At 46.2% G+C, this 26731-nt stretch overlaps 1 protein-coding gene across 2 annotated transcripts in view; it reads left to right on the top strand.

The window, feature by feature from the left end:
• The first annotated feature begins 6097 nt into the window (after window positions 1-6097).
• Window positions 6098-26731, top strand: part of RNF144A (ring finger protein 144A) — a 98057-nt gene continuing 77423 nt past the window's right edge. Inside the window, exon 1 of one of the 2 annotated variants that reach the window (XM_084622098.1) lies at window positions 6098-6424. In XM_084622098.1, the coding sequence (XP_084478224.1) occupies window positions 6298-6424 (127 nt within the window). In that variant the 5' untranslated portion in view covers window positions 6098-6297. Of the gene's footprint in view, window positions 6425-6996; window positions 7128-26731 lie in introns of those variants that run through there. The other variant, XM_084622099.1, reaches the window with a different exon arrangement.

The following is a 26731-nucleotide window of genomic DNA, read 5'->3' as shown; positions in this document are numbered from 1 at the left end:
GCAATCATTATGGTGTCTATACATAGATTTTTATTTTTAATTTTTTTTTCTCAAGGCATTTTAACTGCTCCAGATAGAATTAAAAAGCTTGATCCCACAATCTTTAGGCAAAATTCCCCATGACCTCAGTTGGAGTTTTCCCTGTGTAAAGAATGTGGGACAACACCCAAAGTATATACTTGTGTCCTTGAATATGATTTTTTCTTATGGCTAAAATCTTGGATCCAACATATATCCTCTGCAGCCAGGCTGTGAGCTGAGGAGTTGGAATTTTCTGTGATTGCTGGTCCAGCCCCAGCTTGAGGAATGGCTAGTGTATCCTTCAGAGTAGCAGCCGTGTTAGTCTGTATCCACAAAAAGAAAAGGAGTACTTGTGGCACCTTAGAGACTAGCAAATTTATCTGAGCGTAAGCTTTCGTGAGCTACAGTATCCTTGTATCATTAAATCCATCAGCCTACTGCTAACCCAAAATGCCTGCTGCATAGCAGCATGCAGGGAGCCTCCTCAGCTATGAGCCCCACACACAGAAGTATTCAATCCCTATGCAGGCTCTTTTAATCTTGCCACCCTTCCTGCTGCTCTGTCATTTGCACAAGAGAAATGCAACAGTTTTGCTACAGGAATAAAAGAGTTAGACAGAAGAAGCTAAAAGTGAATAGAAAAGCAACTACAAAAATTCATACATTTAGAAACATTTAAAAGAATGATAAAGAACCAAAATTTTCAGAGAATGCTGTGAAGAGAGTTCTGATTTGTGTTCTTACTTTTCACATGGAATTCAGTCCTGTGGGATTTTCATTGTCTTTACTACAGTGTGCAATAAAAAACCCCAAACCTACTGTATGTGATATTGCTTCAAAGGAGATGAAAATTGTCTGCACCAATGAGAACTTGCTTTAATTTTTAACATACTTTGAAGGCCAAACCTTAGCAGTGAATAGACACTTTTAACAAAATGAAGGGTTTTTATCTATAGCTGTAAGTTTCAGTATTAATCTAGAATGATGTGCTAGATACAGTATATGGATATGGTTCCTATTAGAACAAGTTGTATACTTTAGGCCCTGATCCTACAAAGATTTATACACACACTTGAGTTTAAATATGTGACTTTAGGTCACAATCCTGCAAACACATATGTGCTTAACTTTATTAGCATGAGTAGTCTCATGGTAGTCAAGAACATGCATATGTGTTTGCAGGATCAGGCATTAGTTTGCACAGTAACTTGTTAGCACTTTTATTGCTTTTCGTATTAGGAAAAGTGACAGGTAATAAGAGCTCAATGCACTTGCACTCAGTGAGAATTTTTCCTGAGTAAGTAATGTAGGATATGCCCTATTTGATGTGCTTTGCTTTCATTATAAAGTGTAACTGTAATATTTTAGTATGTTGCACAAATATGATGATGAATTTATTTATTATTACTACTGAAAATTTTTAAAAATGTTTTGTAAAAAATTAATATATTCTGCATTGTAATAAAGTCTTTTATCTTTCTTAAATGTACCTATAGTTTATTTTTGTAACATGTAACACAGAATCATATAATTTATCATATTCACAAGGGGTGTTCAACTTTAGAATCTAAGGTCCTAGTCCAGCAACAAATTCTGTAAGAATGCCTTGCCCATGCAGAGCTGATTGCAGGGTCTGGGGCTAAATGCAGATTCTTTTCTTACTGCAGCGCATTTGTTATGTGGGACTGGGACACAAAAGATTTGGGTTCTATTCCCAGTTTTGCCACCTTGGGCAAGTCACATCCTGTCTCTGTGTCTCAGTTTCCCCATCTATGAAATGGGGATAATGATACCAACCACCTTTGTAAGTCCTTTGAGATTTCCTGACCAAAAGTACAATGTAAGAGCTAGATATCAGTATTATATGGTGAGTTGATCACTCCATGTCATATGAGCACAATTAGGTTACATTGTATTATCAACCTGACAGGCTATGTGGGGAACACAACTGGCTACACGTATTTGAAAGGCATAAAAGGGGTAGATTGTCTTTTTGCCTATGCAGATAGAAGTGACAAAACCTGGTGGCTCCAAGGTGGGAGTAAATGAAAGTGATACCTATACAGCATCATCCACTTCTCTTTGGGATTTAGTGTAAGCTCCTACATTGGCGCTCCAAAAGATTGAGGCTTCATAGTTCTTTGGGTAGGCTTGCATGGCTGGCCTTACCATTTTTTGCTCTATTTTGCAAAACTAACATTTTCCGTCCCAGTGGCAGGGATGTTGTCTAGTTGATTTAATAGAATATTTCCCATTTCTAATGTCTATGATTATCTGCTCCTGCCACTGTTCCTCTCTTGAAGTCTTTTTCTTCTGGCTTGTGCAGAGAGAGATAAACTGGCTTTTGTTAAAATCATCAAGGCTCCTCAATAAACGTTTCTTCCTGCTTCTCTAGCAGGCAAATCTAGTTCTTATCCTGCATCTGTTTTTCTAATTCTAATAGTCTCTGTTCCGCTGCTGAATGATTTGATGAACCAGCAAGAGAGAAAATGGTGCAGGAACTAAGCATTCAGATACAAGAGTGCTGGAATAATTTTTATAGTGGGGGTGCTGATAACGGAAACCATGTATTTGGTGTTTGTTATTACTACTCCAAGCCAGCAGCACCCCTAGTTCCAGCACCACTGTTCAGATACAGAGGGAATGGCAACTTCGGCCACTTTGAATCAGGGCAGTTTTAAAGGGTATGCCTCACACAGCGCCAGCCTTGCTGGCAAAAGGGAAACACTTTCCAAACTACAAGGAGTCTGGTGGCACCTTAAAGACTAACAGATGTATTTGGGTATAAGCTTTCCTGGGTAAAAAACCCACTTCTTCAGGCGCATGGAGTGAAAATTACAGATGCAGGCATTATTATACTGACGCATGAAGAGAAGGGAGTTACCTCACAAGTGGAGAACCAGTGTTGACAGGGCCAATTCAATCAGGGTGGATGTAGTCCATTCCCAATAATTGATGAGGAGGTACTTTCCAAGCAGTCAAGGGACAGGGAGCGGTTGGATGGGGTGGAGGTTCGGGGATGGTTTAATAGGCGTGGGAATCCTGGGGGGCAGTCAGGGGACAGGGAGCAGTTGGATGGGGTGGAGGTTCGGGGACGGTTTAATAGGTGTGGGAGTCCCGGGGGACAGTCAGGGGACAGGGAGCGGTTGGATGGGGTGGAGGTTTGGGGACGGTTTAATAGGCGTGGGAGTCCCGGGGGGCCATCAGGGGACAGGGAGCAGTTGAATGGGGTGGAGGTTCGGGGACGGTTTAATAGGCGTGGGAGTCCTGGGAGACAGTCAGGGGACAGGGAGTGGTTGGATGGGGCGGAGGTTTGGGGACGGTTTAATAGGCATGGGAGTCCTGGGGGGCAGTCAGGGGACAGGGAGCGGTTGGATGGGGTGGAGGTTCGGGGACGGTTTAATAGGCATGGGAGTCCCGGGGGGCAGTCAGGGGACAGGGAGCGGTTGGATGGGGTGGAGGTTCGGGGACGGTTTAATAGGCATGGGAGTCCCGGGGGGCAGTCAGGGGACAGGGAGCAGTTGGATGGGGTGGAGGTTTGGGGGTGGTTTAATAGGTGTGGGAGTCCCGGGGGACAGTCAGAGGACAGGGAGCGGTTGGATGGGGTGGAGGTTTGGGGACGGTTTAATAGGCGTGGGAGTCCCGGGGGGCAGTCAGGGGACAGGGAGCAGTTGGATGGGGTAGAGGTTCGGGGACGGTTTAATAGGTGTGGGAGTCCCGGGGGACAGTCAGAGGACAGGGAGCGGTTGGATGGGGTGGAGGTTTGGGGACAGTTTAATAGGCATGGGAGTCCCGGGAGACAGTCAGGGGACAGGGAGTGGTTGGATGGGGCGGAGGTTCGGGGACGGTTTAATAGGCGTGGGAGTCCCGGGAGACAGTCAGAGGACAGGGAGCGGTTGGATGGGGTGGAGGTTTGGGGACGGTTTAATAGGCGTGGGAGTCCCGGGAGACAGTCAGAGGACAGGGAGCGGTTGGATGGGGTGGAGGTTTGGGGACGGTTTAATAGGCGTGGGAGTCCCGGGAGACAGTCAGAGGACAGGGAGCGGTTGGATGGGGCGGAGGTTTGGGGACGGTTTAATAGGCGTGGGAGTCCCGGGGGGCAGTCAGGGGACAGGGAGCGGTTGGATGGGGTGGAGGTTTGGGGACGGTTTAATAGGCATGGGAGTCCCGGGGGGCAGTCAGGGGACAGGGAGCGGTTGGATGGGGTGGAGGTTTGGGGACGGTTTAATAGGCATGGGAGTCCCGGGGGGCAGTCAGGGGACAGGGAGCGGTTGGATGGGGCGGAGGTTCGGGGACGGTTTAATAGGCATGGGAGTCCCGGGAGACAGTCAGAGGACAGGGAGCAGTTGGATGGGGTGGAGGTTTGGGGATGGTTTAATAGGTGTGGGAGTCCCGGGGGACAGTCAGAGGACAGGGAGCGGTTGGATGGGGTGGAGGTTTGGGGACGGTTTAATAGGCGTGGGAGTCCCGGGGGGCAGTCAGGGGACAGGGAGCAGTTGGATGGGGTGGAGGTTCGGGGACGGTTTAATAGGTGTGGGAGTCCCGGGGGACAGTCAGAGGACAGGGAGCGGTTGGATGGGGTGGAGGTTTGGGGACAGTTTAATAGGCATGGGAGTCCCGGGAGACAGTCAGGGGACAGGGAGCGGTTGGATGGGGTGGAGGTTTGGGGACGGTTTAATAGGCGTGGGAGTCCCGGGGGGCAGTCAGGGGACAGGGAGCGGTTGGATGGGGTGGAGGTTTGGGGACGGTTTAATAGGCATGGGAGTCCCGGGGGGCAGTCAGGGGACAGGGAGCGGTTGGATGGGGCGGAGGTTCGGGGACGGTTTAATAGGCGTGGGAGGCCTGGGGGGCAGTCAGAGGACAGGGAGCGGTTGGATGGGGTGGAGGTTTGGGGACGGTTTAATAGGCATGGGAGTCCTGGGGGGCAGTCAGGGGACAGGGAGCGGTTGGATGGGGTGGAGGTTTGGGGACGGTTTAATAGGCATGGGAGTCCCGGGGGGCAGTCAGGGGACAGGGAGCGGTTGGATGGGGCGGAGGTTCGGGGACGGTTTAATAGGCATGGGAGTCCCGGGAGACAGTCAGGGGACAGGGAGCGGTTGGATGGGGTGGAGGTTTGGGGACGGTTTAATAGGCATGGGAGTCCCGGGGGGCAGTCAGAGGACAGGGAGCGGTTGGATGGGGTGGAGGTTTGGGGATGGTTTAATAGGCATGGGAGTCCTGGGGGGCAGTCAGGGGACAGGGAGCGGTTGGATGGGGTGGAGGTTTGGGGACAGTTTAATAGGCATGGGAGTCCCGGGAGACAGTCAGGGGACAGGGAGCGGTTGAATGGGGTGGAGGTTTGGGGACGGTTTAATAGGCGTGGGAGTCCCGGGGGGCAGTCAGGGGACAGGGAGCGGTTGGATGGGGTGGAGGTTTGGGGACGGTTTAATAGGCATGGGAGTCCCGGGGGGCAGTCAGGGGACAGGGAGCGGTTGGATGGGGTGGAGGTTTGGGGACGGTGTAATAGGCATGGGAGTCCTGGGGGGCAGTCAGGGGACAGGGAGCGGTTGGATGGGGCAGAGGTTCGGCGGGGTCGGTCGGGGAGGGGGAACGGGGGGTTGGATAGGCATAGGAGTCCCGGGGGGCCTGGCAGGGAGTGGGGGTGTCGATAGGGGTCGGGACAATCAGGGGACAGTGGTTGGATAGGGGGTAACGTCCCGGGGGGGCAGTTAGGGGCAGGGGGGTCCCGGGCTCAGGAGGCAAGGAGCAGGGGGGTTGGATGGGTCGGGGGTTCTGAGGGGGGCAGTCAGGGGGCGGGAAGTGGGAGGGGGCGGAGGCGAGGCTGTTTGGGGAGGCACAGCCTTCCCTATCTGGCCCGCCATCCAGCTTTGCAACCCCGCTGTGGCCCTCGGGCCAAAAAGTTTGCCCACCGCTGCTCTAAACGAACCCCGCGGCTGCCTCCACGGGAGGGAGCCTTGCGGGGGCTGCAGGGGAGGCTGCATCCCGCTAGTTGTAGTGGGAGCGTGGGGTCGGCAGAGGGCGCCCCCGTGCGCGTGCTGGAAACCCAGCGCCCGCTTCCAGGCAGCCAGTCCGCGGCGGCAAAACCGCTGAAGCTTAATGGCGCCTTTGTGCTTAGATTAGCGGCTCCCTCCCGCCTCCGTCTCCACCCCTCCCCCCCCACCTGGAAACCCCGAGCGGTGCGCACTTGGCTGCGCGGGGCAGGGGACTGGGCTCGGAGCCATGCCCGGAGCGCGGCCGCCGCCCTGCCCAGGCCGCTAAGCGTGCGGTGCATGGTCCATGCCAGCGGCCGCAGGAGCCGCGCAGGGCGCAGGAGCCGCCCGCTTTGGGGAGGCAGCCGGCCGGCGCAGGCACGGAGGCGACAGCAGCATCTCTCCTTCCCCGCCGAGGCTGCAGCGGCAGACGGGTAAGGCGGGCGGGCGGCACCCTGCGCATCCCTCCATCGCTCCGAAAGCGGGGAGGGGGCACGAACTTGGCGCTGGTACTTCGGCCAGTGGCCCCTCGGACCCAGCCGCGCGGGGTGTGTTACGGGGGTGTCAGCGCCCTAGGGCTGCCCCAGGTGGGGTTGTAGGGTAGGCCACTGTGTGGGTGTCGGCGCCCAGCACCCAGAGGGTACGTGGGGGATCTGGGCCTCTCCTGCCCTCTTTTCCTCCACGCCCGCGGTGAATGCCTTGCCGTGAGCCGCGGCGTCCTCGGGCTGTTTCGCGCCCCCGCCGCAATCGCGCCGGAGAGAGGCGAGGGTGCATTGTGTGTGTGTGTGTGTGTGACTTCACCATTGCCGCCGCCGCCTGTCCCAGCGGCACTGGCGTCCACTCTTCTTGTGACTCCACTGAATTGCTGCGACTGCCCGGGGTCCTTTTTGTCCAGCCCCCCCCCCCCCTTTCCCCCGCCTCACCCTCTGCATCTCTGGCCCCAGAAGCAGGCAGGTGTGGGGCGGGGGCTGGGGTTCGCACAAGTCCAGCCGCAGGAGGAAGATGCAGCCTGGCGGGCGCTGCCGCCTCTGGTTCTTTGCTATCTCGGTTCCACCCGGCTTGTTAGCGAGGAAGAAGCAGCGAGACTCTCTCTCGGGTTAATCCTTTCAATCGACAGGTTTTCTGCAGGAAAAAAAGGCAAGAGCCGCCAACCCTTGGCCGTGCCTGGAGTTGTGAAGTGTGTGTGTGTGAGGGGGGGAGGGGTGGCTGTCTGGAGGGTGTGGGGGGCTAGGGTCATATTTTTTGTGTGGGTAGGGGGCTGGGTGGTGACCCCTCCACCCCTCTGATCCCTTTGTGCTGTGTCCAGCTTTCTGTTATCCAGGGAGGTTTTATTTTGCTGCCCCCAGCCTTCTCCACCTGTGTCTAGTGCAGGTGGGTTGTGATCGTATGAACAAGGTAATGTACCTTTGTGCTGCTGGTAGTGGGGGGTGCAGATTTCTTGTAGGGAGCCGGTTCCCAGGCTTAACAACCCCAGAATAGGCAGAGAGTCTCAAATTATGGTGGAAAGAAAAGAGTTTCTGTGTGGCCACGTCCTCAAGGGAACAAAAAACTGGCAGGCTCCATGCACACTCCAGTCCTGGCTCTCTAATCCAAGCCATGACAGCTCCACTCACTGTGAACTCTGCTGCTGCTTAGGATCATCTGCTATTCTTGGTGTCCATGTTTTAAACAAAGCCTTATGAAAGGGCTTGCAGGAAACCCATCCTGTGTCACCGAGGGCAGTTAGTGATTGCATTAGGGAGAGCTGGTTGTAGGTAGGGTGGGGGAAGGAAGAAATGAGGCTGCCTCGTGTGTTGTGCAGTGCTACTCTGAGCCCCTTTTGTCCATGGCTGTTCAACTATGTGTTCTTTCTGTGCTGGCTGGCACCTAGGACACAGTTATTTAATGTTGTAGGTCACCATAGGGTGTTTCAAATCCACTTACATAAAGGGCTCTATTTAAGTCTACACACCCGCGGTACAAGTATGAGCTCCTGTCACTGGTTTGGGGTCTTTTTTACAAGAAATTAAAAATAAATGTTTCTGTTAATGAGATCTTTCTGTTGTAATATTCTCCTTTTGTACAAGTCTCAAAGAACTATGAAGGTGTGTTGACTTTTTCTTTGCCAGAAATGGTATTATTTCAGTTTAAAGAACCTCTGGCAAAGGCTGTTCTATTCTAGAGGCATTACCAAACGATAACAGCTATTATGAAAGATATAATAAATGAGGAAACATTGCTACAGATGGTATAGCTCACAGAGGCTATTTACAGGAACTGTAACTAAAAAAACCCTGATCATACTCCGCACTTATTAACACTTATTTATCTTCTGTGATATGATGCTTAGAGATAACTAAACCATTTCAGAACAGTTCTGTATCTTGAAGTAAGGAGAGCCACCTATTACTGAATAGTGATTGGAACAAGTCTCTCATGGGGGATTAAAAAGCATGAATCCTCCTGAGGTATGGACAGCAGTTTCTTTTTAGCCAACATTTTGGGGGCGGGGGGGGGGGAGTTTGGCTGGTTTTGGGTTATAAAAGTGAAAAAAAGCAGTTTCTGAATTTTTCCCCCCACTGGTACAAAAGTGATACTGTCCTTAATCTTATCAACATAGGAATAAGAAGTAACCAGATCGTAACTAGCCTGATTTTTCTGAAAGGCTTAGCACCCTCAAATTCCTTTGAAAAAGGCAGGCACTGTATGTAGAACTTGCCTATGGACCATTGAACTGATGAGGAATGAAAACAGACATTAGCCATTTGAATTTCCACCATATTCCTAGATGATCAGTCTCTTCCTTTTGTGAAACAAATTGTTTGAGCTTTACAATGATAATTTATGAATGATGGACTGATTTTTGGTTTGTGTACATGGTGAAATGATTTTGGCTTCATTTGTTGTTTACTTGTGGTGTCTAATCTGGAAGTGTTTCCTGCTGAATTTACAGGTTTTCTTGAAATCTCTCTCTAATCTTTTTTGTCAAGTACTTTGTGATCCTGTGTGTGAAGAATGCTATTAAAAATATCAAAAGTGTCATTTAGAGGAATATTGTCATTGAATATTTTTTAAATTGATTGACCTGTAAAAGTTCCGGTTCATAGACCTCCCTTTAAATACTATATTTTGGATTTTTAGAAATGCCTTTGAAAGAAAATGTTGTAAGGGTTTTTCTGCTCCGATATTTTTACAGCAAGGGAGAATTTGATCAACTAACTGACGGTGCATTTAGTGGATCTATGAAATTGACTATATTTGAAGTGTTATTATTTACCTAAAGTAAACAAACCAAAAATAAGGGGTGGGGAAGGCTTTTTTCTCTTGTAGTAAATGTAGGTGTTACTTGAAATACATTTTTCAGACAGAAATATATTTTGTCCAAAATTATGTCTCATTATATTCTTGTGCAATCTGTGTACCATTCCAGACGATCAAAACTCCTCCTTCCAGACTGGCTAGCAGTCGTGCTTTGGAGATGAGATAAAGAAAGGGACAAATCTTTCTTTCTTTGAGGACAATGAGTTTTGCTGCTGATTTCAATGGGAAAAAAATTAGGCCAGAAGTATATGTCTGGTGCATGCTTTATTTCACCGTTAGTTTTACCACTGTCCTGGAAGTAATCTTTCCTACGTCTGTATCTTTGTATTCTATTATGCCAACATTAATGTGTAATTTGACATATTTACTGATCCAAAGTACAGGTCACAATGAATATATTTACAATAACAAAACATACCACGTGTGTACGTGTGTGTGTGTGTGTGTCTCTCTCTTTATTTGTGTATATATATGTATATATATAAAATACACACACAAACACGACTGCCAGATTGTAGATTAGTTGTAGATACTGCCACAATGAATGTGAGGCCGATAAACTTTGATTTTAAGCTAATAAAAGGTGTTTTCTTTGTGTTTGGACAGTTTGGTAGTAGATTATTTTTTTCCCACACCAACACTGGTAGTTATTGGGCTAGATTGTCTCTGTGTTTTATATTATGCTAGGTACCCATATACTTTTGGGTATGAGGCACCCTATTAATACTGTTAATTATGTCCACTTTTAAGCTTAAAATATACAAAGCATATATTATAAGGGAACCATTTTGAAAATGACAAATATCTAGTTGGCTGTTATTACTACTTGTTCTAAAATCTTTTCCTGTATCGGATTCTGTGGTTGTATTACATTATGAACACTTCTTACAAGATTTGACATCTATCCCCCAAGTAAACTCTCAGCCTTGTATTGTTGACTTAGGCATCAGTTTTGGCTGCACAAAACATATGGTGGTAAGAATGGTGCTAGTGTATCTAGTGTTATCTAGAAAAGGCCCACAGACCTTTCTTGGCCTGGGAGAGGCCTTCTCCCGTTGGACTTCTCAGTGCTGATCCATTGCAAAAACTAACCCTGATCCTACAAATGGAACCCCCCAGGCAGATCCTTTCATCCTCATGGATCTGATTGCAGATTTAGGGCCTAAATGTGTTCCATCAGCTGTTACATTTCTTACCATCATGAAAATTAGGCTGCAGTATTAATAGTGTGTGTATGTGTGTGGTTTCTTGACCACATTGTTTTCAGTTTCCTTTTATAACTCTCAAACTGCACAAACCAATTATAACCTAGCACAACACTTACTCAGTGTCAGTGGTTTAATAATTCTACTGTATAGTACTTGGCCTATTGTCAATTGCTGTTTTTATAAACAGGCTGTGTCTCTAACTAGCTGTGCAGAAGTGAGTCAGTGGTGTGGTGTTCATCTCCGTTTGAGCTGGTGAGATCCTTTCTGAAGGAGGACAGACTAGATGATCATAACGGTCCCTTACACTAGCCTTAAAAGCTATGACCTTGGTACAGCTTTTGGATACATGGTAGCCACACTGCGTTCACATTGCACCAGTAATGGGAGTGGTTTTCTGCTTCTAGAAGCCATTTACATGAATTCATGTTAGCTATGCCACAACCCTTCAACGTACACTGTCTAAATGCTGGAGCAGTCAGAGAATGTTTTCAGAATGCAGACTTTCAGCTAGCCCCTTTAAGTGTTTGCAGATAGTGAACTTTCTAATCACACCAGAGTTCATAGATATTAAGGTCAGAAGGGACCATTATGATCATCTAGTCTGACCTCCGGCACAATGTAGGCCACAGAATCTCACCCACCCACTCCTGCGATAAACCTCTCACCTATGTCTGAGCTACTGAAGTCCTCAAATCATGGTTTAAAGACTTCAAGGAGCAGAGAATCCTCCAGCAAGTGACCTGTACCTCATGCTACAGAGGAAGGCGTAAAACCTCCAGGGCCTCTTCCAATCTGCTCTGGAGGAAAATTCCTTCCTGATCCCAAATATGGCGATCTGCTGGGAAATCAGGAAGGAAAAGAGAGAGGTAGTGAGAGAAATAAAATAATGAGTAGCCATAAAGAGAGGAAGGCATCCGAGGACCAGCATGGTCCTGGGCTCTAGAGAGGTAGCAGTAATTGCCGCATCCCTTCTGTGACATCACTTCCATCTTGTTACTGGAAAATGAGATCCATGATATGTGAGGGGTAGTCACTTGCTGGGAGTCTTCTTCATTGAGGTCTTCAGTTATGCTGTCCTGTGGGCACCACCGCAGCAGTTAAATGTGACCATCTCCTATGGTATCCAATAGAAACATGTACTAAATACACCATCATAAGTTACTAAATAGCTATTTCCTCCCCTCCAGTTTTCTACATACCGCATAAAGGAACTTTCCTCCAGGAGTCCCCTCCCTAAGTGCCAGGAAGAAAAGATGGGGCCTTGCAGTGTGTCTGGAAGATGATCAGATCTGGACTCTGGTAGACCAAGGGGGAAGCAAGTGCAGGTCTCTCTCTTCTGTACTGAGGGGAGCTCCAGTTTGAGTGCCTCCCCTGACCACAGTGCTCTGGCTGTACTGCACATGGTGGGAAACAGACTCTTAGGGTACTAGATCCCAAACTACTTCAGTTTTTAAAGGTTAAATAAACATGTTGAGTTCCTATGGAAACTTGCTGGCAGCCTATTCACACCTGAAGCACTGGGGTTATGTGCTGCCAGCACAAAACTCCACTCAGAAAATTAGCCAGCTCATTCAGTAACAGCTTCAGTTCCTGTGGTCTCAAACAATAACCCCTGGTAGAGTACATCACAGTCCTCTGATCTTGAAGTGATAAGGGCATGGATAACTTATAGCAAGGTCCGTATCCTGTACCCTGTGAAGACTGTCACCGTCCGATCTAGGTGGAGCTCAGCTCTCAGACTTCATCCACACCTCAGTCTCTAACAGACACTAAGTCATTTGCATGAACAGGATTGGTTGAGTGTTGGTTGATGCTGTTAACACAGTGCAGTCCCTTAGTGTGAACTCAGTTTTGCAGGTATAAGGATGCTTATGTCAGTATAGCTTATTCCCGTGAAGTACTAAAGTCTAGTTTTTCAAGACATGATGCCTTCAGATAAGGCTTTTATGGCCCCAAAAGGAAAAGGGTTGTTTTCTAAAATTCTTTTAATCCTATGTTTCCTGCTACCTTTTCCTGAGAGAGTCAATGCCCTGGCAATTTTTGTTTTGTTTTTCTCCAAGTCTTCCACCTGATATTAAGAGTTACACTCATCTAGTCAGAAGTCTGAATCAATGCCATATGACTTGAGGCAATCCAACTATCTAACGAGCTTGAACTTTTAATTGTCATTACCAACATCAGAGTGTTTACATTCAGTCCATACAGTTTAAGAAACAATGCAAAAAAACTTTTCTCAAATAAATTAGAATTATATGGTAACTTCCTTTTATTTTTCACCTTTTTGTGACTATTCCGAGTGTTGAAAAAGAAGCTAATTATGTAACTGTTAACTAAGCTCTAATCTGAGCACTGTATCATTCCGAGTCAGCGCGATGATCCAAAAATACTTTATAAAATAACAGAGGAGAAGAAAGTGGCTGTTTTCCCACCTAGGTGTATTACAATAGAGGGTACAGTATTTACCTTCCACCCCCTCCTTGCCTTTGCTGATGTGGGCATTTGTAATAGTGTTTTTTCTGAGACCCCCACACAGAATTCTCCTTGTAGCTGTCTCCCTTGAAGGTTAGTCCCTGAATCTGGGACATGGCTCTGCTTAGTGTTCTTTCTCTACTCATGAATTCAGTTTGTTGTATTTCCCTCTTTTAAACTCTGTGTGCTCATTTGCACAAACAAGATGATCGGTCTATGGCCCTGTCATTTCAACTGCTCAGTCTCACACACTGGCATCTGTTGAATACTAATTTTTTTTCTTTCATTATTTTTTAACATTAATTTGGTAACAAAGAAGGAAGAAGATGCTAAAGCATTCATGCATTTCCAGTCACGTATCCAGAGCATTCTGGGTAAACTTCCCTGCCCATTTCATTTGCACTTGTTTGGATTGCTAATGTAGGGCCAAATCTTGTCTGGACTTAACCTGGATAACCCTACTGACTTAATGGGTGTAGATGAGGGAAGGTGTAGCACAAACTTGAGTAATGTCATACTGGGTACCTTGTTTAATTAGATGGAGGGCAAGTGATCCATATTTAACTGTTCTTAATCTTTCCTTGTAAATCAGTCTCTCCAACTTGCTTACCAGTTCTGTTCCTCTTCTCTGATCTCCTTAACATTTGTTAATATCTCATCCTAAGATGCCCAGGAATTCCAAAAGCAATCATTCTTCCATATTCTAACTCAAAGTATTAGGTTATGGTTAAGGATACGATCCTGTCATGGAGGTCATGGATTCCATGACTTTCTGGGACCATTGTGACTTCTGGGGCAGGGCTGGAGCAGCTGTTAGCCCCAGGGCTGCTGGAGCAGTGGCCCCCCAGGGCTGAAGCAGCAGCTGGGGTTGGGTTAGCCCCTCTGGGGCGGGGGCAGCAGTGGTTAGCCCCTGCTGCAGGAGCAGTGGCAGGGCTGGAACAGCTGCAAGCCCCTGGCTGTGTTCTGTTTGTCTTCCTCTCCCCCACCTCAATATTTTTGATAAAAATCAGGGACCAGTCGCAGGCTTCCATGAATTTTTGTTTATTGCTCATGACCTGTCCCTGATTTTTACTAAAAATACCTGTGACAGAATCTCAATCTTATTTATGGTTGTACTAGCCATGGTTAGGCAGTGACTGGAAAACATTCTGCCTTTGGGGGTGCTTAGAGAATGAGAATACCTCTGTGAGTACTGAGGCATGGTGGACAAACACAGGAGAGGAAAGGTGGTCAATTGGGTAGGACATTAGCCTGGCCCTTGAGGCACCTGGGTTTGATTCCGTACTTTGCCACAGGCTGCCTGTGTGACTTTGAGCATATCACTTAGGCTCTCTCTGCCTCATTTTCCCCAGCTGTAGTTTGCGGATAATAATACTTCCCTAGACCATCGGGCTGTTGTGAGGATAAATGCATTAAAAGTTGTAAGGCACTGAGATATTACACTAATGAAGGATGTGACAACTTCTTCTCCCTTAAGAGAGTGGCATGTGTTGCCCTGTACAATCAATGGTGTGGAAGGGTCATGACTAGTGTTCCACCCATCCGTGCTCCTTTTGCTATCTAGTACTAGTGGAAGTGCTGTGGATCCATCTTTTTCCACTTGGGGAGAGCAAGTTTCTGAGTGCTCGCACTGTGGTGCTCAAGGGAGATGGGCATTCCTTTTGACCTGGGCAAGAGCTGCCAAAATCTGGCCCAAATAATTTTGCTATCCCACTCCTCATTATCTTGTTACCATTAAAAGTGTTAGGTATAGGCACCAATATCATCTCTTCTTCCCTTTTTATGGACTTGATTCTCCACTACCATGCATCTTGTGAAATCATTTAAACCTGTGCAAAGTGAGAGTAAGACTCTACCAAGCCAGAGCACGCATGTGACACCCACTTGCACAGGTTTAAATGGCTGAGAGTCCTCCCTCCAGGTTTCATAAAATTCTCTAAGCAATTAATCGTCTTTTAGGAGAAAAATTCTAGTTCCTCTTGCTTGTTACGTGCTCTCCTTGCATCTCTGAAAAGACACTTTTAGCACAATAATAACCCACTTCTGAGTCGTTCTCTTTTGTTTCAGGATGGCATTCTATTTAAAACTTGTTGGAAGACTAGTTTTATAGGGAGCAATGCAGTGTAACTGGAGTGCGCGTTAAATGTTTAACTTAAAATCAAGCTATGACAAATCCTTAGAAGACATGTAAGTCTAAAGCGTGCGATCTTCTTAGCAAATTGTCAGTTAGTGCTAAATATTTTCCCCAGTCATTTAACATTTCCATTAACTCCTCAAATAGTTGAAGTTCAAAGATTTGAATGAAGCTTAACACGTCTGGTTGGTGTTCCCTGTCTTTTGATTTAGGCTAGCTACTATTAAACATTATTTTATTTCCTGATATTTCTTCTTACTATTGTTAATAGCAAACAGATTCTCCAGGGTGGCTCTTGTTACCCAGAAAGTATTGTTTTTGCTTAATCTCTTTGCAGGCTGCCACAGTGCTGGCCTCCAAGCCAAGACAGAGCTGCTTCCTTTGCTTTGTCCTGCCTGGTCAGCATTGTGTCGAATTGCCCCAGCCAAAGACAACAGTTCTTGTCAGTCAGTAACAGGAAGAGGCAAACCGTTGCATCAGGGACAGTGCAACCAGCAGATGTTAATAATAGCAGTGCCCCGTTTCCCTGATAGGCAAAGCTGGTACTGGTAGCTGTTTGGAAGGGTGAAGGAGTAGGAGGGTCATACAGGATCTCTGCTTTTCTCTCTTCGTCTGAATTTCTTTTTATTTCGTCCTTTGAGTTCCCATGTTGGGCTGACCCATCTTCCGGCTGAAGAGGGCTGGGTGTGTCTGTCAGGATTCAGCTGATTCCACTCTTGACCTGTTAAAGAGGAGTGAGAGGGTTTTGTCTTGTACTGCCATTCTGTCAGTGGCAGGACAAACATTTAAAAATTCATTAATGAGATGGTGGAGTGGACTTGTGGAAGGAAAGGAGTAATAAGAGAATATGCATCTGTACTTATCGCTGATGGAGCCAGCTATAGTTAACATTTAAATCCAGATGCTCTCCAGAATGTTAGGGAATTGCTTCATTTGTTCATGTATGAGACACCTGTCAGGTAGCAGTAACATGGGAAGCATCCAGTCATCCTAGCCTTACTAATATTTATGACACATGTTAGGGTGTGTTTTAGCTGAGTTCGGTATGAACAGGTCTCTTGGTGACTGAGTAAATTCTTGTTCTTTGTCCAACAAACACTCTTTATGGTCAAAACTGGTACATTTAGAGGAAACACCTGTTCAGTAGACTTGCAGTCCCAAGCTTTAAATGAAGGATGGTCCAATGGTTAAGACACTATCCCAGGGCTTGGGGGAGACAGATTCAGTTCCCTTCTCTGACACAGACTTGCTGTGGGACCTTGGGCTTCTCATTTAGTCTCTCTTTGCCTCAATTTCCATCTGTAAAAATGGGGATAATAGCACTTTCCTATCTTATAAGGGGTTGTGAGTATAAATCCATTAAAGTTTGAGGTGCTCAGATACTAGGGTGGTGGAGGCCATATATGTACGTACCTTAGATACATCTCATTTAAAGATTTCTGATAGGGAGTGTCTTTTGAGCTTTAATTTTTGTGGTCCCCTCACTGGCTTTGTAGCATAACTAGCAAACACTAATCTCAGTTCTTTCCTGACACATACAAGTCAAGGACATCGGTAAAACTATATAGTCCCGAACTGCTCTAGGAACAATGGGCCTGTAGTTTCCGCTGCCTTACGGTTTGTGTATTGTGTAGTCATCTTCACCAATGCAAAGTGTGTGTGTAGACCACTAGCAAATGGGAATCGTCCACTCACTCACACCAGCAGTAGCTTTACACCTGCTTTGCACAAATGTGGATGACCACATGTGGTGTAAAGAAGTGGAAAATTGGGGCCCAAAGTTTATCTAATGCAAAAGGGCCACATAAAGAAAGGCATCTTGTACCCTTTCAAAAGCTAGAAAACAATAACAAAAGTGTGTGTGTGGAGGGAGGCGGGGGGAGGGAGGTGCCAGAGGTGATGTCCTGCCTCCAAGCTCTGCTGTAGCTGTGTTTTTGGAGTGGTGACTGAAACGGGAGAGAGCTACTTCTCCCCTCATATGCTTGGAGACAACAGAATCGTGGGGGAGAGAGATGTGTGTGGAAGCCACTGTCCTCCATGAAGGACAGCTCTCTCCTAATTGACAACACTAAGGAGAAGATCCTCCTCCAGGTTGCTTCGTTGACTTCAGTGGAGCTACCCCGATTCACAACAGTGAAGACCTGGCCCTATGGGCCCATTTGAATTATCCACTCTTTTTTCTCTCTCACTTTCACCTTCCTTCTCAAACTATCCCAGTGTTTGTATGGTAGAAAATTGCAGATTGCCTTTCAGTTTCCCCTGCTAAAATATATCCCAGCTCTTATTTCCCATTAGTGGGTGAGCCCCCCTTTTGAACTTAACGTTTTATTTACAAAAGGTATATTTGTGATGTTAAGAACTAGGCTTTGCTTGTTTCCTGTTAAAAACAGTAAAGGGTATAAACGAGTTAAGAAAATACAGTGGCTTCTATTTGATTTATTTATATTTAAGATGGAACTTTCCTTGAATACCAAGATCAGGATGCTCAATGTATATATGTATCAGTAGTTGTGGAAGAGATGATCACAGTAACTGTATCTGCTGCTGTAGCACCAATGAATACTTAAGGATTCTAAGCAAAAATGGAGAATTAACTATCCTTTTAATCATTAATATGCTTCCAGTCATTTCATTTTAATATGGCTGCAGTGTTGGGAACTCTGTGTAGAGATCAGAAAATGTTTCCTAAGTTGCCTGAGAACTCTTCCAAATGTAGTATTCCCATATGTTCTCTAAAGTAGCTGCATCTCCAACAAAAACAAACAAACAAGCCCTCTCCCTCCCCCTACCCCTTTACTGTATTTTCATTCATCAGTCCTGGACATTGAAACAAGGAGAGTTGGACAGTTTAAAGATGAAGGGTATCGTATAGTATTTAATTAGGTTATTTCAATAAGATACTTTATCTGCTATTCTTGAGGCTTGGGAGTGTTAACTAAGCTATGTTATTTTCTTAGCTTCATTACAAATTCCTCAGCAATCAAAGAATGATGGGCACGTAGTGTTTTTTTTCCCTAACACAATGTGTTTTGGCAATGTCTTCTATTCTGGGTATATACCACATAAGCAAAGCGCATACTGTAAATACAAAAGGAGTGGCTGCAAGGCAATCTGTCTGAATAGAAACAAGAACACTGGACATCTGATGCACGTTAAAAATTCAGATACTGTATTATCTAAGATGCAAGGACTTTATACACATGTGTAAAAGGCATACCCTCCCAGGGGCATATGATAGAGAGAAAGAAAGGGACCTTTTCTTCATCTGGGACTGTCCAGTGCTCCGCATGATGGTTGACAAAGGTTAATTGGGGCCTTTGGTTGCTATCATGGTATAGATGTATAACAGCAGACTATGCAGAGAGGGTAAAAAATGATTTAAAATTACCCCATTTGTAACGATCTGATACGATGATTATGGGGTGGAGGGGCAGGATGCTTCAGAACTCTGATTACTTCCCTCCACTTTTCTGCCACCTCCTTTTGCTGTTCCCTGTCCCAGTTCTTTCTTTGGCTATATAGGACTGAACGGCACTGTTTTCAGAGCTCACTAATGTCACTTCTTAATTGGCTAATAAAGAGTTAATTGCTTTGGTAATTGGAAGTATTCTCCTTTTCTGCTTCCCACAGTCTGCTTCAGGCTAGGCATTCTGCCATCCAGTAGTTCCTTGTCCAAATAGCCTAGAGAATGAGGTACCAGGATCAGCACCAGTACTTAGTACCTATGCTGTGTCTTCATTCTTAATTGGCCACCATGCTAATTTAAGCTCTGACTATATCTTCCACCCTCCAAAAATACCCAAACGATCATTAATTTAGAGTTAAGATTGTTAAACTGCATATTCTGCCAAATCCAGCAACAAAAATGAAGGAAATGAGCAACTAAGCCTTTCAATATTCCCTCACCACTTACCCATCCCTTCCATTTCTCAACCTCAACTACCTCCTGCCACCATCCACAGCTCTCACACCCCCATCCTTAACTTGAGGAACCCATCATATGGGCCATGTTCAAGTGTTTCGATGGTTAACTTAGGGCATGTCTAAACTTACCAGTAGATCAGCACTGCTGCAATAGATGCAGCAAGTGTCGATTTAGTGGGTCTGGTAAAGACACGCTAAATCGATGGGAGCGCACTTTTCCATCAATTTCTGTATTCCACCTCCCCGAGAAGCATAAGGGAAGTAGACGGGAGATGCTCTCCCGTTGACAGAGGGCAGTGTAGCCACCACGCTAAGTGGATCTAACTATGTCGACTTCAGTTATGTTATTCACGTAACTGAAGTTGTGTAACTTCGATCGATTTACCACAGTCGTGTAGACCAGCCCTTACTGTTGAAGTGGCTCGTATAAATGAGTTATGCATGTGGTTAGTAGAGGTGTGTGTACATTGTGTCAGATTGCAAAGGGGGCTGAGAGGGACTTTTTTTCCTCTAACATTCATGAAAAGGTATGTGAGGTGGAGGTCACTCCGAATCTGAAATCAGCCCACAAAGCAAAGCTCTTGTATAGAACCTTCCACTTGAGGGTCTTGGAGCATTTTGTAAATATCATTGATTTAATCCTTCTGATGCCCACTGGAGATGGGTAGTTATCCACTCTTACAGATGAGGAAACCAAGGCATAGAGGTTAAGGCCGTAATGTAAATGTTGGTTTTCCACTTGCAACATCTAAGGCCTGATTATCAGAAGTGCTGAGCACCCACAACTCCAAATAAAATAAGCAGACGCTTCATGTGGTCAACACCTTTTGAAAATCAGGCCTTAGGCATGTCTGTTTGGGCACCCAAAATTCACTGAGATTTAAAACCATAGACCTAAGTGTATTGCTGAATGGCACTCAGGAAGTCTGTAGCAGAATAGGGAATAAAACCTGTATTATTCAACTCCCACTCCTGTCATAAGTCCATTGTCCTCTGCTGATGATTGCAACATCTTTGCTGAAGACAGTTATTTAGTATAAAAACTGGGGGGAAAGGGAGCACCAAGTGTTCAGAGTGCCTTAGTTCTGCAGTTGCATTGAGGGGCCGACCAATCTAAATACTGAAGCTGCAAGAGGTGAGTATATTTCAAAGGGAGACCATGTTCCACCATGTGCAGCCTCTTGCTTGACCACATGATGCAAAGGCACCCTGCAAGCAACTGAGCCAAGTTTCTTGTCTTAAGTTCCCTGTAAGCTGTGCAGCCGTGCAGCAGGCTGTCAAGGGCTGCACAGGCAGGGAAAGGCGCCTCTGCCCTGGCATGGCCCAGCCCCCCTGGAACTACTGTGGCCAGGGAAAGGTGCCTCTCTCACCCGGCCCCGAGCTGCTGCAGTGAGAGAGGGCTGGGGGGAATCCTTTCTCCCTGGGGCAGCCTGCACCTCAAACCCCTCATTCCCGGCCCCACCCCGAGGCCCCTCCCACACTCCAGAGCCTTCACCCCTAGGCAGAGCCCTCACTGCCTGCACCCAATCCTCTGCCCCAGCCCTGAGTTCCCTCCCGTACCCTGAACCACTCATCCCTAGACCCACCCCAGAGCCTGCACCCCCAACCAGAGCCGTCATCACCCCCACACTCCAATCCTCTGCCCTAACCCTGAGCCCCCTCTCGGACCCCAATCCACTCATCCCCAGACCCACTCCAGCGCCCGCACCCCCAGCCAGAGCCCTCACCCCCCCGCACCCCAAGCCGCTGCCCCAGCCCTGAGCCCCCTCCCACACTCTGAACCCCTTGGCTCCACCCCCACTACACATCACCTCCATATTGGTGCACATAACAAAATTCATTTCACATATGGACATAAAAATTAGAGGGAACACTGTTCTTGTGTGCTTTTTATTTTGGCTTTTTCTCAACAGGCACAATTGGGATCTTGAAACACCTTATAAGGTGACAGCATGTGGGAAGCTTCTTTTTGCCTCAGAGAATATCTTTGGTCACCTATCCAAAACTCTCACCATAAATCAGTGACACTCAACCTTTCCAGACACTGTACCCCTTTCAAGAGTCTGATTTGTCTTGTGTATCTGCAAGTTTCTCCTCACTTGAAAACTACTTGCTTACAAAATCAGACAGAAAGATACAGAAGTGTTGGAGCATACTATTACTGAAAAATTGCTTACATTCTCATTTTTACCATATAATTATAAAATAAATCAATTGGAATATAAATATTGTACTTACATTTCAGTGTACAGTATATAAAGCCGTATAAACTAATCATTGTCTGTATGAAATTTTAGTTTGTACTGACTTCTTTAATGCTTTTTATGTAGACTGTTGTAAAACTAGGCAAATAGCTAGATGAGTTGATGTACCCCCTGGAAAACCTCTGCATATCCCCCGCAGTACATGTACCACTGGTTGAGAACCACTGCCATAAACAAATGGTGCAAAAAGGCCAATTTAGGAGATGAAGGCAGTGCAGATGTGGAAAAAGAAATGTTCACTACTTAATTTCAAGATAGTTTGGGACTAACTCTCACAATCCCTAAACAGGCAAAAGTCCCACCGACATCAACAAAATTATGAATGCTCTTCTTCCATAATATACTCACCTCTCTTCCAGCACTGCCTCACCATTCCCACCATCTGGCTTATGCACTGCCTGCTTTTGGTTTGGATATAGTCACGGATTTGCTCCTCTAACAATGCCACTGCTAAAAACTCTTCCATAAAGATGGTCTGTGGTTGAACAGGAGTTGCCCTTGTATCTCCCAGCAACCCAACCAACAATCTGTGTGTGTTAAGTTCCCAATGTGTTGAATCCCTTACAGTTTTTTCTGTTTAAGGACTGCAGGAGTGTGGGCCCGAGTATTTAAAGTGAGAATATGAAGATTCTTCTTTTCAATTTTTCCCCCTTCATACATTTAACAGTAACTGTGCTGAATGTAAATTTCCAAGTCTTCAACCTTTGATTTTCCCTTATTAATGACTATTAGAAAGAGGCTGTATTAATAACAATGTAGAATTATAGATTAGGCTGATAGCCTCTTAAATACATGTTTAGTGTTTTAAATGGAGAGCTGCTTTTAGGTGCATTTCTAAATGGTTGGAGAGACTTGCTGTAAAACAGCTCATACAATTTCTATTATGTTGGCCATGCTGTACCACTTGACATTTCCCTTCAAATGTTAGTTAAATTCTTCTAATGTTTTGCCGTGAAGCACTTAGTTATCAAACCCTCTGAGAAAATCAGTTTTCTATTTAGTGTTGGGCTCTTAACAAACCTGAGATGGGCATTCTGCATGTTCTATCAGCAAAGCAGCTGATATTTGCTCAACTTTGTGGCAGTCAGGGAGAGGCATGCCAGAATCAGAAGCATATTCAGAACCTTCTCGAGCAGGAAAATGTCAAGGACTGATTTCATTATTTTAAGGATGGTGCTCAAATATTTATTCTTTGCAAGGGAAAAACAAAGACAGGAAAGCCATTGTTCATTCCCACTTCTTAGCGCAAGGTGTGTCACAAACTAAGGGGAAAAATCATTTGCTAGTAAGTGCTTAATTGTCTGTGCTTTGCTACTGTGCATAGTAGAGTAAAACCAGTTCTAAATGCAACCAGCCCTTTTCAGGAATCTAAAAGAAAAGCATTTTTCTTCTGTCTGCACCCATGAGAATGTAGGGAGTTCTAACAATTGTTATATTCAAGAAAAAGCTATTCATTATACCTCCTGACATATCACGTTGTGGCAGTTGTGTATTTCTCTACTCCCAATATGCACAAGCTCAGGTACGCTTATTTTGAGATATTAATATGAATGGATCCATTAAACTATCTTTGAGCTTTTCTGTCCTCTTGATTTTTTAAAATATAAAGTACCCCCCTTCTCATCTGACAAAAAGCATCTTATTGTCATGAATCAGCCAGATGAGTAACCATGCCGCTGTTGTACTTGCTGTCAGAGTAAATATTATTCAGTTAATGCTGGGAGATATTGAGCAAGGATTTAGAGAGGCAGAGTGTGGGTGGAATTTTCAAAAACGCTCCTTGTCATAGAATCATAGAATTTCAGGGTTGGAAGGGACCTGAAATTGAAGTTGAGCAGGGGTCATCTAGTCCAACCCCCTGCTCAAAGCAGGACCAGTCCCCAACTGAATCATCCTAGCCAGGGCTTTGTCAAGCCTGACCTTAAAATCCTCTAAGGAAGGAGATTCTACCACCTCGCTAGATAACCCATCCCAGTGCTTCACCATCCTCCTAATGAAAAAGTTTTTCCTACTATCCAACCTAAACCTCTCCCACTGCAACTTGAGACCATTACTCCTCGTTCTGTCATCTGGTACCACTGAGAACAGTCTAGATCCATCCTCTTTGGAATCCACTTTCAGGTAGTTGAAAGCAGCTATCAAACCCTCCCTTATTCTTCTCTTCTGTAGACTAAATAATCCCAGTTCCCTCAGCCTCTCCTCATAAATCATGTGCTCCAGCCCCCTAATCATTTTTGTTGCCCTCTGTTGGACTCTTTCCAATTTTTCCACATCCTTCTTGTAGTGTGGGGCCCAAAACTGGACACAGTACTCCAGATGAGGCCTCACCAATGCCGAATAGAGGGGAATGATCACGTCCCTCGATCTGCTGGCAGTGTTCCTACTTATTCAGCCCAGAATACCATTAGCCTTCTTGGCAACAAGGGCACACTGTTGACTCATATCCATCTTCTCGTCCACTGTAACCCCTAGGTCCTTTTCTGCAGAACTGCTGCCAAGCCACTTGGTCCCTAGTCTGTAGCAGTGCATGGGATTCTTCTGTCCTAAGTGCAGGACTCTGCACTTGTCCTTGTTGAACCTCATCAGATTTCTTTTGGCCCAATCCTCCAATTTGTCTAGGTCCCTCTGTATCCTATCCCTACCTTCCAGCGTATCTACCACTCCTCCCAGTTTAGTGTCATCTTCAAACTTGGTGAGGGTGTAATCCGCGCCATCCGCCAGATCGTTAATGAAGATATTGAACAAAACCAGCCCCAGGACCGACCCTTGGGGCACTCCACTTGATCCTGGCTGCCAACTAGACATGGAGCCGTTGATCACTACCCTTTGAGCCCGACGATCTAGCCAACTTTCTATCCACCTTATAGTGCATTCATCCAGCCCATACTTCTTTAACTTGCTGACAAGAATACTGTGGGAGACCATATCAAAAGCTTTGCTAAAGTCAAGGAATAACACGTCCACTGCTTTCCTCTCATCCACCGAGCCAGTTATCTCATCATAGAAGGCAATTAGGTTAGTCAGGCATGACTTGCCCTTGGTGAATCCATGCTGACTGTTCCTGATCACTTTCCTCTCCTCTAGTTGATTCAGAATTGATTCCTTGAGGACCTGCTCCATGATTTTTCCAGGGACTGAGGTGAGGCTGACTGGCCTGTAGTCCCCCGGATCCTCCTCTTTCCCTTTGTTAAAGATGGGCACTACATTAGCCTTTTTCCAGTCGTCCGGGACCTCTCCCGATCGCCATGAGTTTTCAAAGAGAATGGCCAATGGCTCTGCAATCATATCAGCCAACTCCTTTAGCACCCTGAGATGCGGTGCATCCGGCCCCATGGACTTGTGCTTATCCAGCTTTTCTAAATAGTCCTTAACCTGTTCTTTCACCAGTGAGGGCTGGTCACCTCCTCCCCATGCTGTGCTGCCCAGTTCAGTAGTCTGGGAACAAACCTTGTTCGTGAAGACGGGCAAAAAAAGCATTGAGTACATTAGCTTTTTCCACATCCTCTGTCACTAGGTCGCCTCCCTCATTCAGTAAGGGGCCCACACTTTTGTTGACCTTCTTCTGGTTGCTAACATACCTGAAGAAACCCTTCTTGTTACTCTTAACATCCCTTGCTAGCTGCAACTCCAAGTGTGATTTGGCCTTCCTGATTTCGCTCCTGCATGCCTGAGCAATATTTTTATGTTCCTCCCTGGTCATTTGTCCAGTCTTCCACTTCTTGTAAGCTTCTTTTTTGTGTTAACATCAGCAAGGATTTCACTGTTAAGCCAAGCTGGTAGCCTGCCATATTTAATATTCTTTCTACACATCGGGATGGTTTGTTCCTGCAACCTCAATAAGGATTCTTTAAAATACAGCCAGCTCTCCTGGACTCCTTTCCCCCTCATGTTATTCTCCCAGGGGATCCTGTCCATCAGTTCCCTGAGGGAGTCAAAGTCTGCTTTTCTGAAGTCCAGAGTCCGTATTCTGCTGCTCTCCTTTCTTCCCTATGTCAGGATCCTGAACTCGACCATCTCATGGTCACTGCCTCCCAAGTTCCCATGCACTATTGCTTCCCCTACTAATTCTTCCCTGTTTGTGAGCAGCAGGTCAAGAAGAGCTCTGCCCCTAGTTGGTTCCTCCAGCATTTGCACCAGGAAATTGTCCCCTATACTTTCCAAAAACTTCCTGGATTGTCTGTGCACTGCTGTATTGCTCTCCCAGGAGATGTCGGGGTGATTGAAGTCCCCAATGAGAACCAGGGCCTGCGATCTAGTAACTTCTGTTAGTTGCTGGAAGAAAGCCTTGTCCACCTCATCCCCCTGGTCTGGTGGTCTATAGCAGACTCCCACCACGACATCACCCTTGTTGCTCACACTTCTAAACTTAATCCAGAGGTTCTATGGTTTTTCTGCAGTTTCATACCGGAGCTCTGAGCAGTCATACTGCTCTCTTACATACAATGCAACTCCCCCACCTTTTTTGCCCTGCCTGTCCTTCCTGAACAGTTCATATCCATCCATAACAGTACTCCAGTCGTGTGAGTTATCCCACCAAGTCTCTGTTATTCCAATCACATAATAATTCCTTAAAGAAAAGGAGTACTTGTGGCACCTTAGAGAATTTGTTAGTCTCTAAGGTGCCACAAGTACTCCTTTTCTTTTTGAGAATACAGACTAACACGGCTGTAACTCTGAAACCTATCATAATTCCTTGACTGTGCCAGGACTTCCAGTTCTCCCTGCTTGTTTCCCAGGCTTCTTGCATTTGTGTATAGGCACTTAAAAAACTCACTGATCGTCCTGCTATCTCAGTATGAGGCAGGAGTCCTCCCCTCTTGTCCTCTTCTGCTCGTGCTTCCTCCTGGTATCCCACTTCCCCACTTACCTCAGGGTTTTGGTCTCCTTCCCCTGGTGAACCTAGTTTAAAGCCGCCTTCACTAGGTTAGCCAGCCTGCTTGCGAAGATGCTCTTCCCTCTCTTCGTTAGGTGGAGCCCGTCTATGCCTACAATCCTTCTTCTTGGAACACCATCCCATGGTCAAGGAATGCAAAGCCGCCTCTCCAACACCACCTGCATAGCCATTCGTTGACTTCCACAATTTGACGGTCTCTACCCGGGCCTTTTCCTTCCACAGGGAGGATGGACGAGAACGCCACTTGCGCCTCAAACTCCTTTATCCTTCTTCCCAGAGCCACGTAGTCTGCAGTGATCTGCTCAAGGTCGTTCTTGGCAGTATCATTGGTGCTCACATAGAGAAGCAGGAAGCAGTAGCGATCCAAGGGCTTGATGAGTCTCGGCAGTCTCTCCGTCACATGGTGAATCCTAGCTCTTGGCAAGCAGCACATTTCTTGGCTTTCCCGGTCAGGATGGCAGATAGATGACTCATTCCCCCTTAGGAGGGAGTTCCCGACCACCACCACCCGCCTCCTTCTCTTGGGAATGGCGGTCATGGAACCGCCA

This window comes from Lepidochelys olivacea (genome assembly GCF_965140295.1).
Source record: "Lepidochelys olivacea isolate rLepOli2 genome assembly, chromosome: 3".
Classification (NCBI taxonomy): Eukaryota; Metazoa; Chordata; order Testudines; family Cheloniidae; genus Lepidochelys; species Lepidochelys olivacea.
This window is presented reverse-complemented; position numbering and strand designations above follow the sequence as displayed.